Raw genomic sequence first — 17,512 nt, forward strand, 5'->3', positions numbered from 1 at the left:
GTGATTAAGAGAACCGTGATTAAGAGAACAGTGATTAAGAGAACCGTGATTAAGAGAACCGTGATTAAGAGAACCGTGATTAAGAGAACCGTGATTAAGAGAACCGTGATTAAGAGAACAGTGATTAAGAGAACAGTGANATAGGAGTAAGTAGCTCGACAGTAAAGCAGCGTCTTCATTTCTTCTTGTTTCGGCTTTCCTTCCTGCCTGATTCCGGATTGAATTCCTGTTCCGGTTCCAGTACACAAACAAGGTGAAGTAGCTCAGGGTTGAGGTTGAGTCTTTCGTTTCGGTTTGACCTGATTCTCATACAGCAGCTTTACCGACAGGCGGAGGGGCAGGGTCCGGAGAATGCCCTTCTTCTTTCCCTTATCAAGAAGGTGAATGAATCAATAGGTTCAGGTTCAGAAGATTGATAAAGGTTCTGGTTTCACTATCTCTTGACTTCCAGTGAACGATCTAGAATAAGGAGTGATCTAGAATAAGGAGTCTTGCTCTTAGTTTACAGTCTTCTTTCTAAAGAATGAATAGGGACAGATTCAGTGATTGATAGTACATTTTTATGTTAAATTAACTATTTAATCGATATCGATAAAGATGAACAATTTCAACATTATTTAAAAAGGCGTTAATAACACTAGTTACTAAATTTTTAAAATTTTATTTTAATCCGTTACTAATTTGATTAATAGATGAACAGTGTTTATGTGCTAAATAATTAGTATGTGGATTCAAATTTTCAATAAAAAGAGAATATTCAAATTTTCAATCAAACGAACAAAAATAAATCGTAATATATATCAAAATATTTTTAAATTTACAAAAAAAAATAATAAATTTAGAGTTGACTTAAAATTTAAACTACAATTATGAACTATAGCACACAAAGCGCGTCTACACGTGAGCTAAAAGAGGTGCGCTTATACGTGTGACTTGGTGTTATAATAGCATAAAAAGCGCGTTTACACGTGAGTCATCGAGATGTCTACAGGTAAATAACGTATTTTTAACAATTTTACCATTTAATTTTATATTTATTAAATATTATTATTATTTAATTTTATTAAACTAAATTAAAATAAGTTTAAATTTTTAGATTTTTTAATTTTTTATAATTAACTTTATTAATTATTTTCCCATCAATAATTTTAACAAAATTATATAAATTTTAATTTACAATTTAAAAAATCATGAATTATGCTAATATTTATAAATCTTATATAATACTACTAATCTATTAATAAAACTATAATATGCTTTAAATTTTAATTTAATATATATTATTATAATAATGATTATTATTCTAAAATAAATAATTTTAATGAAATTAATTAATAAATTTTTTTGAATAATTAATTATACAGTTTTTTACCATCCTCTATTCCCACCAATATATTTGTAACGACTTATAAAAAAAACATGCTGTTTAAGGGTGACAGACAGTGGGCCAACTGAAGACTTAGAGGAATCACAGTATATTTATTTATTTTAATTAAATCAAACTTTTCTATTTTCATTTTTTTAATAATTATTGTTTTAAATTAATAACAGCATCAAAATTCCCTCATCTCAACCTTAAAAATACATTTTAATTAATTTTTTTTGTTGGTTTAATTATCAGAGTCATTATCGTTACATTTTCAAAATTCCCTAATCTCAACCTTAAAAATACATTTTAATTAATTTTTTTTGGTTGGTTTAATTATTAGAGTTATCATTACATTTTTTTTTGAAGTGTCTTAATTAAATTTAATTCTATGGTTGAATATCATGGTAAGGTAAATATTAATAGAAATAATAAATAAAAGGTAAGTCCAAAAACTAATAATTAATTAATTATATATTCTTAAAAATAAATCTCCAATTTTTACGAGTCTTACAAAATGGATGCGATTCTCTATTTTATAGACTAATTACTAAATTTTTATTTATTTATTTTTTTGTTTATGGGCGGAATAATTAGATGTCGGATTCAAATTTTCAATCAAACAAAAAAAAATATAAGATATCGTACTGGGCCGGTCCTAGGCCAGTCATCCCATCCCACTTATATATATATTAACTTATGAAAATGTATATAATTTATATTAATAAAGACGGACACTTTAATACTAACCTTTAATGGCGGAATAATTAGATGTCGGATTCAAATTTTCAATCAAACAAAAAAAGTATAAGATATCGTACTGGGCCGGTCCTAGGCCAGTCATCCCATCCCACTTATATATATTAACTTATGAAAATGTATATAATTTATATTAATAAAGACGGACACTTTAATACTAACCTTTAATAAAACGATATTAACAGATATTGTACTATACTGGGCCGGTCATCCCATCCCACTTATATATATTAATATATAATCTATATTAATAAAGACTAATAAAACGATATTAGCATTAATTTCATCCCATCCCACTTATATATATTAATATATAATCTATATTAATAAAGACTAATAAAACGATATTAGCATTAATTTAAAAATTTTACCAAAAAAATTGGACTAAAAAGTGTAGTGGACGGAAAATTTAAACTACATCGCGTTTAAGCTTAAGAGGTGCGCTTACACTTGACGATGTTCGGAAAATTTAAACTACATCGCGTTTAAGCTTAAGAGGTGCGCTTACACTTGACGATGTTCCTATGACTAGTACCGCTGCAGCATTCCCTCCCATTTGGTCCACTTCCGCCGATACGGGTTGTTCCTATGACTAGTACCGCTGCAGCATTCTCTCCCATTTGGTCCACTTCCGCCGCCGATACGGGTTGTTCAGCTAATATCGTACTGAGTTCAATTTAACCAGTAGTGAATTTTAAGTTTTGGTTTAATTTTTTAAAATTTTAAAAATATGTTTGCACGATTTAAATTCAAATTATTATCATTATTAATTAAATTTAAAATTTAAACTTATAACCGAATTTAATAGCTTATTTATTAATTAAATTTAAAATTTAAATTTATAACCGAATTTAATAGCTTATTTTTTTTATAATTTTTTTTTAAAATTATGGGTTTTGATGGTATAATATATTTATTTGTTATTTATTCTCAATTTTTTTTTTAATAATTTTTTTTTATTAATATACTTTAAATATTATAGTCATGTTTGCATGATTTAAATTCAAATTATTATCATTATTAATTAAATTTAAAATTTAAACTTATAACTGAATTTAATAGCTTGTTTTTTTTATAATTTTTTTTAAATTATTGGTTTGGATGGTTCTGATATATTTATTTGTTATTTATTCTCAAATTTCTTNTCGCGTTTAAGCTTAAGAGGTGCGCTTACACTTGACGATGTTCCTATGACTAGTACCGCTGCAGCATTCCCTCCCATTTGGTCCACTTCCGCCGATACGGGTTGTTCCTATGACTAGTACCGCTGCAGCATTCTCTCCCATTTGGTCCACTTCCGCCGCCGATACGGGTTGTTCAGCTAATATCGTACTGAGTTCAATTTAACCAGTAGTGAATTTTAAGTTTTGGTTTAATTTTTTAAAATTTTAAAAATATGTTTGCACGATTTAAATTCAAATTATTATCATTATTAATTAAATTTAAAATTTAAACTTATAACCGAATTTAATAGCTTATTTATTAATTAAATTTAAAATTTAAATTTATAACCGAATTTAATAGCTTATTTTTTTTATAATTTTTTTTTAAAATTATGGGTTTTGATGGTATAATATATTTATTTGTTATTTATTCTCAATTTTTTTTTTAATAATTTTTTTTTATTAATATACTTTAAATATTATAGTCATGTTTGCATGATTTAAATTCAAATTATTATCATTATTAATTAAATTTAAAATTTAAACTTATAACTGAATTTAATAGCTTGTTTTTTTTATAATTTTTTTTAAATTATTGGTTTGGATGGTTCTGATATATTTATTTGTTATTTATTCTCAAATTTCTTTTTTTAGTAATTTATTTTTTATTAATATACTTTAAATATTATAGTCATATTTATCTTAGGTGTAACTAAAATAATATTTGATAGATTTTAATTTTCAATTAAAAAAAATAGTTACTGTTACCACTAGAGCTTTCATATTTATCCGATTCAACTTGTTAGCCTAACCACGTCTCGAGTTTTCTATTTTACCGCGTTTATGTTGAGGTCAACTCAAGGCCAAGAGGGGAGAGCAATTTAGACCATTCACTTGCAGTTTTTCTCGAATTGCCACCTCCTCACCGAAAACCTATTTTTCCCTTTCTCGAGAGCCATCGTATCCCATCCTTCCCGCCAGGATGGCTTACTTTATTGCGTTTTTAACCTGTGTATTATAACAGTAATAAAGACTCTGTATTCAATTGTAAGCTATACCGACAACCATTAAGTTAAGACATATCATTGCCGATAAGATCAGTCGGGATGAATATAAGGACAGGACAAAAGGTAGCTAGAACACCCCAACAACACACATAAGTCAAAATGGTGGGTTTTATCCGAGGGTATGAAAGGACAAAAATGCCCTTGGAGGGAAGGGCAGATCTGACCGAATATTTGGCAGAGACCCAAAATAGACAAGACGAATAACCAAAAACGAGGAAGGGTTGGGTTGGAAAAGTAATTGTTGTTGACCCACAACAGGATTCGGTTAAGCGTTAACCATGGTTGGAGGAATTGCGACACCCTGAACTATGGTTACTTCTTTACCGCATCAATCTTGATTTCAGCAATTCATCTCAAATAATCCAACAATTTTGACTGTATCATTGTTCCTTGTTTTTTTTAAACGTAATTATTATAATTATTTTTATTTTATTTCGAAACATTAATCTTTATATTATATTTAAAAAAATCATCACTCATACGTCAACACCGACGATATGTTTTCACATAAATCGACTTATATGGGTTGTAAGAGTAGGATTGAACGCAAGAGTTGTTGACGATATGTTTTCACATAAATCGACTTATATGGTTTGTAAGAGTAGGATTGAACGTAAGAGTCACGCATATCATATGTTTTCACATAAACCGACTTATATGGTTTGTAAGAGTAGGATTGAACTTAAGATCCACGTACATTATATGTTTTCACATAAACCGACTTATATGGTTTGTAAGATTTAGGATTGAAAGTAAGATCCACGTATATCCTTGTTTTTTGAATGTAATTATTATAATTATTTTTATTTTATTTCGAAACATTAATCTTTATATTATATTTAAAAAAATCATCACTCATACGTCAACACCGACGATATGTTTTCACATGAATCGACTTATATGGTTTGTAAGAGTAGGATTGAACGTAAGATCCACGCATATCATATGTTTTCACATAAATCGACTTATATGGTTTGTAAGAGTAGGATTGAACGTAAGTATCATATGTTTTCACATAAACCGACTTATATGGTTTGTAAGAGTGGATTGAACGTAAGATCCACGTATATCATATGTTTTCACATAAACCGACTTATATGGTTTGTAAGAGTAGAATTGAAAGTAAGATCCACGTATATCCTTGTTTTTTTTAATGTAATTATTATAATTATTTTTATTTTATTTCGAAACATTAATATTTATATTATATTTAAAAAAACCATCACTCATAAGTCAACACCGACTATATGTTTTCACATAAACCGACTTATATGGTTTGTAAGAATAGGATTGAACGTAAGATTCACGTAAGCTGTCGATCTTAATTAAATATTTTTTTAGAAGTAAATTTGACTACGTAGTCTCATGCGCAATATTCGAACGTCGAAACAAGTGTTGAACTCCAGCTAAAAAAGGCAGGATTGCCATCAATCCCTTATTAATATGTTACCAAGTTATAAAATAGTCGAAGCAATTACATAACTCAATTTATTAAAAAAAAAAAAAAACAAAAAAAATTATTTTATTAAAATTAAAATAAATAAATATTTGATGACACGCGCGCCAAGAGGCGAGTGGGACAGTAGCGGGAAAGGGAAAAATAAAAAATAAAAAATAAAAATTCCACAAAAATGTTTTAGAATCCGGTAAATAGAATTTTAAAATTAAATTGTTATTTAATTTAATTTTATTTATTTAAAAAAAATTTGAAATAACAGACGAAGGAAAAGGACACCTGAATGAATGGCTGAATTTATGGTTTTTTTTTTTTGAGATGTGGTTGTTAGAGATCTCAAAAATAAATAAATAAATAAATAAATATTATATATTTTACGAAATATATAATATAAATTATATATTTTTCGAAAAATATCGCCTCATTCTTTTTCTAACTATAAAGCGTACGGAAAGGAGAAAGAAATGGTGTGTTTTTTTTATTTATTATTTACAATAATTTTTATAAAATTAATTTATTTAAAATAAGGTAATATTTAAAAAAACCCACGATATTTTTGTCGATGAATTGACTATGATTTAATATAATAAAATTCTGTAAAAAAAATAATAAAATTATGTAAATGTATTACTAATATATATAGTTTAGTAGCTTAAAATAGAAATATATTTTTTTAAAAAATATTATTTTAAAATTGAAAATGTGAATATTGTGTAGACAAAAAAACAATTGGGTTAATANTCTCTTTTTTTTTTTTTTTTTTTTTTTAATATTAAGGAAAAAAATCTGAAAAAAAAAAGAAAAAAGAAAAAGGAGGCGGAAGACAATATAAATACATCTCACAGTTTTGTCACTGGCAATTAAAGTGAGGTCGGCGAGGAAGAAAGAGTTTGAGGCGGGTGTTGGTGAAGGTGGAGGGCACTTCATTTCCAGCTTCCTTTCTCTGTACGGACGTCTCTTTCACAAATTTCTCTTTCGATTTTCTTCGTCTGTTCTTCTTTGTGTTACAATTTCACGTTTTCAGGCGAGTTTTTCATTTCTCCGGTGGAAAATTTGAACGGGTTTTTCTGTTGTAATTGTTCGGTTTTGTGATTTGAATTCTGGAATTTAGTCGGATTTTGTATCCACTGCGTTAGAATTACTAAATTAGTCTCCACTTTTTGTTGTTGATTTTCTGCCTATTTCGTGATTTTGGGGAAGGATTTGGTTAATTGTTGAAGAATCGGAGTGGTGTGGGTTTGGATTCATGAGTTTTTTGTGAATGTTCATCGAATTTGAGTTTGGGGGTTTACTGAAGTTTCATCCACTTCGATTGAATAGATATATGTTTTGGTTTATGCTGATTGTTTCATTTTCCTCTTTCTCGATGAACTGGTGGATATTTGTGGATGATTTCTGATATTTTCAATGGTTTAGATTCTTTTTGTTCTTATTGTTCTTCTTTTTATTTGTTTGTTCTTCAGTAATCAGGGTTGAGCACAGGGGCTCTTTGTTGCTTTTTTTCCCCAATTTGTGTAATGCTGGCTACTGTTCATCTGCTTTGTTGAATTCATTTATCTGTGAGGTTTTTGATTGAGAATCAATAAGGAAGGGAGGCTTGTTTTTGAGAGTTGGAGGACTTTTTCGGTTTCGTTATGACAAGAGGAATGGATTCAGTGGTTGAACCGATGAGGAACCATGAGAAGTATTTAGATTCTCAGCTATGGCATGCTTGTGCAGGTGGGCTGATCGAATTGCCTACCATCGACTCGAAGGTAGTGTACTTTCCTCAGGGCCATGCCGAACATGCCCAGGAGAATGTTGATTTCGGGGTAGCGCAAATTCCTTCGCTCATACCTTGCAGGGTATCTGGCATAAGACATATGGCTGATTCTGAAACTGATGAGGTTTTTGCTAATATAAGGTTGATTCCATTGAGGAACAATGAATTTAGTTTGGATGATGATGATGAGCTTCTAGGCCACAATGATATTAGGACTCGGGAGAAACCAGCCTCGTTTGCTAAGACGTTGACACAATCTGATGCAAACAATGGTGGAGGATTCTCCGTGCCTCGTTACTGTGCTGAGACAATGTTTCCTCGGTTGGATTACTCGGCGGAGCCGCCTGTTCAGACCATTCTTGCCAAGGATGTTCATGGCGAGATTTGGAAGTTTAGGCATATATACAGAGGGACTCCCCGACGTCATCTTTTGACGACGGGATGGAGTAATTTTGTGAATCAGAAGAAACTTGTTGCTGGGGACTCGATCGTTTTCTTGAGGGCGGAAACTGGTGATCTTTTCATCGGAGTTAGGCGAGCCAAGCGGGGAAATGGTTATGGAATTGATTATGAAACTGGTTGGGATCCAACTAATTCAGCCTCTCCACTTGTGGGGTATTCTGATTTTATGAGGGAGAATGAAGGTAGATTGGTAAGAAGAATCTCAAATGGGAATTCGAGCGGGAGAGTGACGGTAGAATCTGTCATCGAAGCTGCAATGCTTGCTGCCAGTGGCAAGCCCTTCGAGATTGTGTACTACCCGTGCACTGGTACTCCTGAGTTCGTCGTTAAGGCGTCTTGTTTACGATCTGCAATGCAGGTTCATTGGTATCCTGCTATGAGATTCAAGATGCCTTTCGAAACCAAGGATTCGTCTCGGATAAGCTGGTTTATGGGAACTATATCTTCTATTCAGGTAGCTGATCCTGTTCGGTGGCCTGATTCTCCGTGGCGAATGCTGCAGGTTTGTTTATGTCAAGTTGTGAGCCTCAATCATGTCCCCCTGCCCCCATTTTTTGTATGTGTTGATTGCTCCAACGGTCGAGCGAGTTTCCCGAGGCTGATGTTCTTGTTCTAACTATTGTGATATCTCATTAGGTGGCATGGGATGAGCCAGATTTACTGCAAAATGTGAAGAGTATCAACCCATGGTTGGTTGAAGTGGTAGTAAACATGCCAGCCATCCATGTCTCTCCGTTCTCGCCACCGAGGAAGAAGCAGCGGTTTCACCCAGCAGAAACTGCTGTATTTGGTCATCTTCCAATGCCATCGTTTTCGACGAACTTCTTCGAAACAACCAGCTCATTACAAAGTGTTACAGGTAATAACATTCCTGCAGGCATACAGGGAGCCAGGCATACTCAATTTGGACTCTCTTCACCTGACTTTCAGCTCAGCAAACTAAATTTGGGACCATGTTCTGCTGGTTTTAAGCACCTTGATGAGGCCACACCTCTTCCTGGCAGCCCAGGTGAAAATATGTTCGGAGGCATGAAAAGCCCTGATAATTCTCATTGGCTAACGATGGGAAATAATACCGAAAGCTCGAAAGACAGCAAAGAAACAAAACCGGATCATATCATATTGTTCGGTCAACTCATTCTCCCTAATCAACTGATTTCTAACAGCTGCTCGGCCGATACAACGAATGCATCGTATGAAAACCAAGGGAAATCGTCGAATCCTTCCGACGGTTCTGGTTTATCGTCACAACAGAATGGTTCATTGGAGAATTCATCAGAGGGAGGATCTACCTCGTATAATGGTCACGAAAAAACCGGTTTTAGCTTGAACACTGGTCAATGCAAAGTGTTCATGGAATTCGAGGACATCGGTCGTACTCTTAATCTATCGCTTCTCAGGTCATACGACGAATTGTATGGAAAACTTGCCAATATGTTCGGTCTAGGAAGCTCAGAGATGCTGAATTGTGTTCTTTATGAGGATGCACTCGGTACAACGAAGCAAGCGGGAGACGAGCCTTTCAGGTAATCTCGTGTTCATTGCCAATCAGTGATCTAAAAAAGGCTGTTAGATTTCAAATTGTTAGTTCATGTAGTATACTTGTGGTTTTTTGACAGCACGTTTCTGAAGACGGCGAGAAAACTAACCATACTTACAGATTCTCGAAGTAGCGACAACAGTAAAACGTAGGTAAAAACGGATCTCGTTTCATTGTACAGTTGAGCTAAAACAGTTCATGTTATTGTTAGTTTCTTTTTTTCTCTCTTGGCATTGGAGAAGCCCAAATTTTGATCACTTACAGCTTGATTGATATGCAGCTGCTCCTTCAACCAGACAATAACTGGGCTTGTTTTTTTTTTTTAATTGTTCAAAACTCCAGAATTTCTAGTAATGGATTCTCCTTTTTAGTTACCCATATTTACTGTTGAGGGTGAAAATGGTAGAAAAAGTTACCAGACAGTAAAAATAATTGGATGAGTCCCTGGGGAAGTGTAAGAGGAGAGACAGAACGAAGCAATCACAGAACATTGAGACAGAACAGGACATGACAGGAACCCATGCTGTCCCCTGCTTATTATTATCCATAAATAAATATATAAATAAATAAATAAAACTCAGAGAACGAGGTTGTCGGTGGCCATGAAGTCAACCAACCATCAAAGGCTGAGTGTGCATGTGTGGACAAATGATGGATTTCTTGTGTTTCTTAAGGGAATTGGTATTGGCTTTGGGATTGTAAAAAAAAAACAGAGCAAAACAGAGAAAAAGACAATGTTTTTTAAGGTCTGGTGGATATGGTTTGAGAAAACCCAGATCCAAGAAAGAATCCATGGGGTTTCTCAAAGTCAACTTTGTGTGTGACATTGGTTTTAGGTTTGTTTTTTCTTTTTGTTTCCTTTTTTGTTCCACATGGGGATCTCAGAATCTCTCACCTCTCCATTTGGTATGGACAATTGTTCGAGTTAAGTTTGTGTAAGTTTGTGCATTCCTAACCGTTTCTTGCCAAAGTTGTAATATTACTTATGATCTTTTATGGAAGTTTCAAAACTACTTTTAGAATAGAAATCCTGAAAAAGTGTTGAGGTGATTAATAAAAATTTATGGAAGTTTCAAAACTACTTTTAGAATAGAAATCCTGAAAAAGTGTTGAGGTGATTAATAAAAATTACTACATGCATTCTAAGTCGTTAGTTGAACCTCGTTATGGGTTCTAACAACTTTCTATTGAGGCATGGTAATCTCTTGCCAAACTCATACTTTCTTGATATTTGATAATAATGATAAAATGGAGTGAGAACGAAAACTTTTGACATGAATAAAATAAACGTCTTTAAAAACAAAATTGTGCATTGTGCATGTAATTTGAGATTGTAAAATAGAAAATCGCGCACAAGTTTATGAAAATTCAAAAATAGTTTTTAATAATTGGACTGACCAATGTGATCCTATCAAATATATCATGTCTCATCAGCTTTCTTGTAATGCCAGTGAGACGAAGATAAAGAGAACAAATGGAATTTCTGAAGACTCCAAAACTTTAGAACTAATAAGAAACCAAGCCTTAAATCTCATAGGCCCAGCAGCTTCCTTTCTGGTTGTAATACTTCACACTCATTCAAAGTCTAAAAAATTGACAACTTCTAACCAACAAAGCACCAACAGCCAACAGGGTCATTTAAAAAAGGCGGTTGAAGTTCTAAAGAATGTCTCTAGGGTTGCTCCATTCATTGTTAACGGTGTAATACCACAGGGTTCTTCAAGAAGTGTAAGGAATACTTTGTTCCCCTCTTCAATCAAGGTAGGATCTCAGAATCTACCCTTTGGAGGCCTTGAGAATGACACACCGCCCAAAACTTGGCTATAATAGTTCAAGCCCAAAGATGACAATATTTATTACGGGTGGGTTTGGCAGTTAAAAAAAGTTTGAGATCACACATTGGTTGAAAAGGGGAATAAAACATTACTTATAAGAGTGAAAACCTCTCATAATAGAGACGTTTTAAAACCTTGAGGGTAAGCCCAAAGATGATAATATCTGCTAGTAATGAGCTTGGAAAACCTTGAGAGAAAGCCTAAAGATGATAATATCTGCTAGTAATGAGCTTGGCTTGTTAGTAGGCTTGGACGGTTACAGAGAACCTCTTAAATGATGCCATAGAGCCTAAAGTTAATTGAAGTTACCACATATAATATCACCAAATAGGCAGTTTGATTGTGTATTACATGAGGTCCCAAACCGAGTTTTATTCCGAAACAGTCATCAATGTATGCTTCTTATGTTACAAATTACACAGGCAGCGCCATACAACAACATTGAGCTACCGAGGTAGCGGTAGCAAAGCCAGCAGTATGGCTTTCCATGCCTGCATTAACTGAATAAAAACAGACTACATCAGCTCATTCCTATTCATGGACAACATGGAAAAGCGAACATTTTCGAAATGAAAAGCAACCATGCGTAGTATATTAAGATAAGATACATATGATGAAGTATCACTATAACGCTAGTATAAGGAATTCAATGCATTAGTCGACTGCAACTTTGTAAAAAATTGATGATTGAGGAACATTTGTAGTTTGCCTCTTCTTAACTACAAGAAAACACGCCTGACCACTTCGAGTAGGACCATCTAAACGAGAAGTCCAAAATAAAAACTTCATCTCTTCAAGGAACTACGTAGAGTAGTTGCAGAGGGCCAGTCCTAGCGTCTCACTGATTTGGGGTATTATGATTCTCTCTAAAACAGATTTAAAAACGAATTTTGTTGACGAGGATTCTGTTGAACACAACTCTCTGCTGAAACACTTGTACACTTTATGAAGACCAATCGAGAAGAGATTTACAAAACAGTAGAAACTACTCCTTTGTATTGCTTCGGGATGATGAACTAATTATGGTCGAGGGTATTTATGTGAGATGTTAATCAATCTATTCCTAAAATTTCTCAACCTTCTTCCTAACATACCTAAATTTATTCCTAAAATCCCTAAATCATTTTCCTATATTCCTAAAATCCTATGATATTTTAACAGATTCCTCTATTCGTTGCAAACCCGGCACCTCCCAGTTTAGCCATTCAAAAGGGTGAGTTTATCCTCAATTCAGAGAGGGGGGGAAAGTAACAAATAGCAAATTCTAACGATAAATAAGTGTTTTGAGGCCTTTGGAAGAACTACCCCCACGCACTTGTGGCTCACAGATGATTGTCATCTGGTTCATATGACAGAAAATTCTTCCTACTTTCTGGCATTTCCTTGATGTGCTTACACAGAAACATGGCTTTAGGCGAAGATGGAATAATTGGATTATAAACTGTATTCATCAATGTTCTTAAATGGCAGACCTCGTGGTAGAGTGTAAAACCTCGAGAGGAAAAGGACAGGATGCTTCATTATTACACTTCTGGTTGGCCTGATCGGTGGATGTTTAGAGAAATTACAAAGTTGTTTATAAGAAGTGAACTTACTAATAGCTACACCATACGGTGAGAAGGTAAATGAATTTCACTGGCAAGATACAAGATTATAATTTTTATCAGGTAAAAACCAGTTCCCCAAAATCCGTTAGACCAATTGATCAGCGCAGATAAATGAATCATATATTGGATCCAACATGGTTATATGAGACGCAAGGGTCGATCCATAATCTTCATCTCTAAAAGACCAGAGATCGTCAAGGAAGAACTAGTGCGATAAGATTAGACGTATTGCAACTAAAGCAACAGTTCCCATGGTGAACGAGCTAATAATATAGATATATATATATATATTTTTGAAAAGTATTTCTAGCTTTATCAGATTGATCAGCGATAATAAAATTTCATCCATGAGAAAAATAAACAAAAGATCCAAGGGCGATGAGAAAATGACCTAATTGTAGTAGAGTTCGAGGCCCATGCCGTCATGGATTTCGTAATCCTTCAGAGTAATATGATCCTTGTAGATATTGTACCATTTCTGAATCCGAATCTTCTCAGCTCGAGTCCCAGTCTGGGCCGCCACGAGCTTCTTCAAGTCACCGATGGTGTCGTCTTCGTTGCACTTCACTCTCACCTTCTTCCCCAACCGATCATTCAGCACCACCTCGATCATCTTCTTCTTCTTTCTCCCAAGAAAGCAAAACCCTAGGTCGTCTTAGAGTTCAACAGACCAAAATACCTAGTGGAGGGGAATTTTTCGCTAGTTCGCGTTTTATTATATATTTTCCACCGCCTTAAAAACTCGGGGTCAATGGCGTTGACTGTGACATTCATTAGTTGACTAGTCGTAGTAGGAATACGACGTCGTGTCGATTTCGAGTTTTAAATTATACTAATTAATTATTAGCAATTATTAGTGAATTATTGTTTGATAAAATTTTGATATAAAATTAGTGTAGTATGGCAAATGGCTCCGGAGCAGAAAGGTTCCTTTTTTTTTTTGGGTAACTCGGGAACAGAGTGGAAACGGGATAAGGCCTGTAGTTCAGAGGATTAGAGCACGTGGCTATGAACCAACGACCTAAATGAGAAGTATTACGCTCATGAGCTATATTTTCAATTGACAAAGAGAAAACCATGCATTGCACTGTTACAATGTTGGTCACAAATGGATTCAGTAACGTTTGAAACTCGTGTGAAGGTAAAGATTCGAACCTTTAATAAATAATAAATAAAAAAAAGTGATTTTCTTCATATAATTTGGAACGGATCATCACGAACCTCTGTGGGAGGGTGAGACTGACACTTACGGCGCCTTCGTTTAGACTTGGCCCGAGACTTACCAGACAAACCATGGGCTTTCTAAAGGACACTCACTTCAAACGTGGCCATCTTAGCCTCAACATATGTATTCTTTGAGTCACACGATTTAGTGTACCCGTCGGAGTTCGACTCGCAAGAATTCAACAAGCAGGAAGACCATGGATAAATTCCACGTAATGATATTAATGATATAAACAAACATTCATCATCATGTTACAAGGGAACAATGGGCACCATTATATAATACAATAGAGGATGTGAAGGTAACCCAAATCTGTTCTCCTTCTATCATCATATACAAGCTGTTCTAAAAGCTCCTACCTTTTCATCTTCAAATAATGCTTGAAATGTCCTGTGGAGTACTAAATTGAGGCTGGGTTCTTCAGAAGCTTCATCATGAAACTGTACTTGATGTCTGGAGAGGTCTTTGGCCGAGGCCAGTTCGCTCCTTCCGGTACCTTGATGGTTTTGAAACCCTGACCTCTATACAGCTTCGTAGCCCCGGGATTGCTCGTATCACAATGCAACGCAATTGCTCGGCACCCCCAGTTTCTGGCTTCGGCTTCTGCTTTGAGTATTAGCTTTTTCGCTATTCCCTTGCGTCGAAACCGCTCACGAACTGCAACATTTGATATGTATGCAATCCCCGTTCTGTCATAGAAGATGCAAAACGAGCAAACCGTAGAATGATCAAGAACTCAAAACTACATCATTTGATTGCGGGCGAATCAGAGTGCAGTTGAGAATTTAGGATGAAGCTCAAATTTTCAGACAGAAGTAACTTGAGATCAGCTGTTTATTTAGAGGAAGGTTATCATTGAGCTGCAATGATATTGATAAATGGTTTGTTGCTAAATGGATATGATCAATCTTAACATCTAAATCAAGAGCAATGGATCCTGGAGAAGCTAGATGAGTTTAAGTTGAAGGGTATTGTTCTTGTTCCTCTCCTAGCCCGGCGATCAAATAAAAAGAAACATTGGGATTCGATACTTTAGCCCGACAAATACGATTAACTAAACAGACAACCTGTGAAATCCCACATCGGTTGGAGAGAGGAACGAAACATTCCTTATAAAGTTGTGTAAACCTCTCCCTAGTGGACGCGTTTTAAAAATCGTGAGGCAGACGACGATATGTAACGAGTCAAAACGGACAATATCGGTTACCAGTGAACTTGGTTTGTTACAAATGGTATTAGAGCCAGACACTGTGCGGTGTGCCAGCGAGGACGCTGGGCTCCCAAGGGGGGTGGATTGTGAGATCCCACACCGGCTGGAGAGGGGAACGAAACATTCCTTATAAGGGTGTGGAAACCTCTCCCTAGTGGACGCGTTTTAAAAACCGTGAAGCTGACGACGATACGTAATAGGCCAAAATAGACAATATCTGCTAGCGGTGAACTTGGTCTTTTACAAATAGTATCAGAGCCAGATACCGAACGATGTGCCAGTGAGGACGCTCGGCTCCTAAGGGGGTGGATTGTGAGATCCCACGTTGGTTGGAGAGGGTTACAAAACATTCTTTATAAGTGTGTGGAAACCTCTCCCTAGTAGACGCATTTTCAAAAACCGTGAGGCTAACGACCGAACATAACGGGGCCAAAACGGACAATATTCTTAGAATTGCAGACTCAAGTATATCATTAGGCTGAAAACTGGATTGGTTCAAAACAACAATAGTTCTATTACTCAAGATGAACCAAGGTAATGTACATTACTACTCACCTTCTTTGTCGCATCGGTCCTTTTCTCGGTAGAAAATCGGCAACGGTATCGAGGGTCAATATTCCAGCAACATAGCCCTTGTTGAGGCTAACTTTTCCATCAAATCCTCCAATCTTGAAATCATCAGGTCCAATAAGGAATGCATCATCTTGTGAGCCACCAATGACAGCAACCAAACAAACCCTCCTGCAACCATTTGGCACAGACAATCTATATAACATAGCCACAAGCCTATCAACCCTCAACACAAAATCCAATGGGAATGAGTATTCTGGGAAGAAGGAGCTGCAATGAGTCTCTGCAACTTCCCAACAGTCCTCTATTCTTGCCTCTCTAACTGTTATCTCAGGAGTTACTGTTGGAAATAAATCAAAAACTTGACTGGCTTTACAGACTCTTGCACCTGGAGGGAAATGCCAGAACAATCAAACACAAACTCCATAGCCTAACTAGATCATCAATTCATTGCACAATGTTCAGTTCTACATTTTCATTATAGCACCCTTGACATTTTAGGCAAGACAACAACATTCTATGGAAGCTATGCTCTATTATTTCCATTAATCTACACAGAAAACGACCAAATATGCATTTTCTCAGCCCCAAAGTTCATAATTCCATGAAACCGACGATTAAACAACAATAATACTCACAAGAGAGGAAAATTTGACCAAACTAATAAAACACAGATCCAGAAAACTCCAACAGTAGCTACAAAATCTGGAATCAGTAGAGAAAGGAAAATTAACGAACAACAGAAGATGAAAGGAGATACACACCTGGGCATGATTTGGGGGGCGAAAGAAGGGAGACGCCATGAGCGAAAGCAGATTTGTTCGAATTGAAGTTCCTGAAAGTAGAGGGAGTTAGGGAAGTGTAAGAAGAAGAAGAAGAAGAAGTCGAAGAGACTGTGAGTCCTAAGGATATGGCCCGCATTTCCAAAGCGATCCAATTCCTTCTCCGATTTTCTGTGTTCCTCAGAGTGTTGGATGAACAGTATAAAGGATTTACAGGCGATGGAGCCGCCACACGTGCGATCAACGTCTGAAGAAACGGTGGTGATCGCCCGAGAACTGTTCGTCGCTATGTGAATTGATGATGTGAGGTCCTCTCTCACGCACGTCTCAAGTAAAGGAAGCTCACTCACCTCCAAAATGAAGCGGAGATAAAAGAACATGAAAATGGTCCGGTCGAACCGGATAGCGCGCGTAACATGAACCGGGCCGACGGATACTCATAGAATTGACTATATTGGCTTTGTCGTCTCGGGACTACTTAGTGTGTGGTGTGTTAGGTGAATCCAATCCAGTTTTGAAGTTCTTTCATTGGAGGGTCCACAAAAACGAGCTCAAAATTGTTAGGGCGCTCTGCCCTATGATTCATGTACGAGAATTAGTATTATTACAGCTATATAAATGCTTGTTTTGAGACGTGGAGTTATTATCATTTTGTATTTACCTAGAGGTAACTGAAAAGAACTAGAGTCATTGTAAAAGACTTTTATA

At 35.2% G+C, this 17,512-nt stretch overlaps 3 protein-coding genes across 4 annotated transcripts; 1 reads left to right on the top strand and 2 right to left on the bottom strand.

Moving 5' to 3' along the window:
• The first annotated feature begins 6,681 nt into the window (after positions 1-6,681).
• LOC111809439 (auxin response factor 16-like) lies at positions 6,682-9,953 on the top strand. Its single transcript, XM_023695904.1, has 4 exons — positions 6,682-6,756; positions 7,275-8,537; positions 8,672-9,561; positions 9,655-9,953. Exons 2-4 carry the CDS (start codon positions 7,446-7,448, stop codon positions 9,725-9,727), a joined length of 2,055 nt encoding a protein of 684 aa, XP_023551672.1. The 5' UTR covers positions 6,682-6,756; positions 7,275-7,445; the 3' UTR covers positions 9,728-9,953.
• Positions 9,954-11,700: 1,747 nt separating this feature from the next.
• Positions 11,701-13,715, bottom strand: LOC111808024 (ubiquitin-like protein 5). Of its 2 annotated transcripts, none has more exons than XM_023693788.1 (2): positions 13,409-13,715; positions 11,701-11,901 (listed from the first exon to the last, which is right to left on the bottom strand). In XM_023693788.1, exon 1 carries the CDS (start codon positions 13,628-13,630, stop codon positions 13,409-13,411), a length of 222 nt encoding a protein of 73 aa, XP_023549556.1. In that variant the 5' UTR covers positions 13,631-13,715; the 3' UTR covers positions 11,701-11,901. The 2 variants fall into 2 exon arrangements, with proteins under 2 accessions (XP_023549556.1, XP_023549555.1); XM_023693787.1 differs by having other exon boundaries at positions 11,701-11,910.
• A 712-nt stretch (positions 13,716-14,427) lies between these two features.
• On the bottom strand, positions 14,428-17,120 carry LOC111808158. Its single transcript, XM_023693978.1, has 3 exons — positions 16,787-17,120; positions 16,008-16,410; positions 14,428-14,931 (listed from the first exon to the last, which is right to left on the bottom strand). The coding sequence occupies exons 1-3, from the start codon at positions 16,941-16,943 to the stop codon at positions 14,643-14,645; spliced, it is 849 nt and encodes a 282-aa protein (XP_023549746.1). The 5' UTR covers positions 16,944-17,120; the 3' UTR covers positions 14,428-14,642.
• Between the last annotated feature and the right edge of the window lie 392 nt (positions 17,121-17,512).

This window comes from Cucurbita pepo, chromosome LG13 (genome assembly GCF_002806865.2).
Source record: "Cucurbita pepo subsp. pepo cultivar mu-cu-16 chromosome LG13, ASM280686v2, whole genome shotgun sequence".
Lineage (NCBI taxonomy): Eukaryota > Viridiplantae > Streptophyta > Magnoliopsida > Cucurbitales > Cucurbitaceae > Cucurbita > Cucurbita pepo.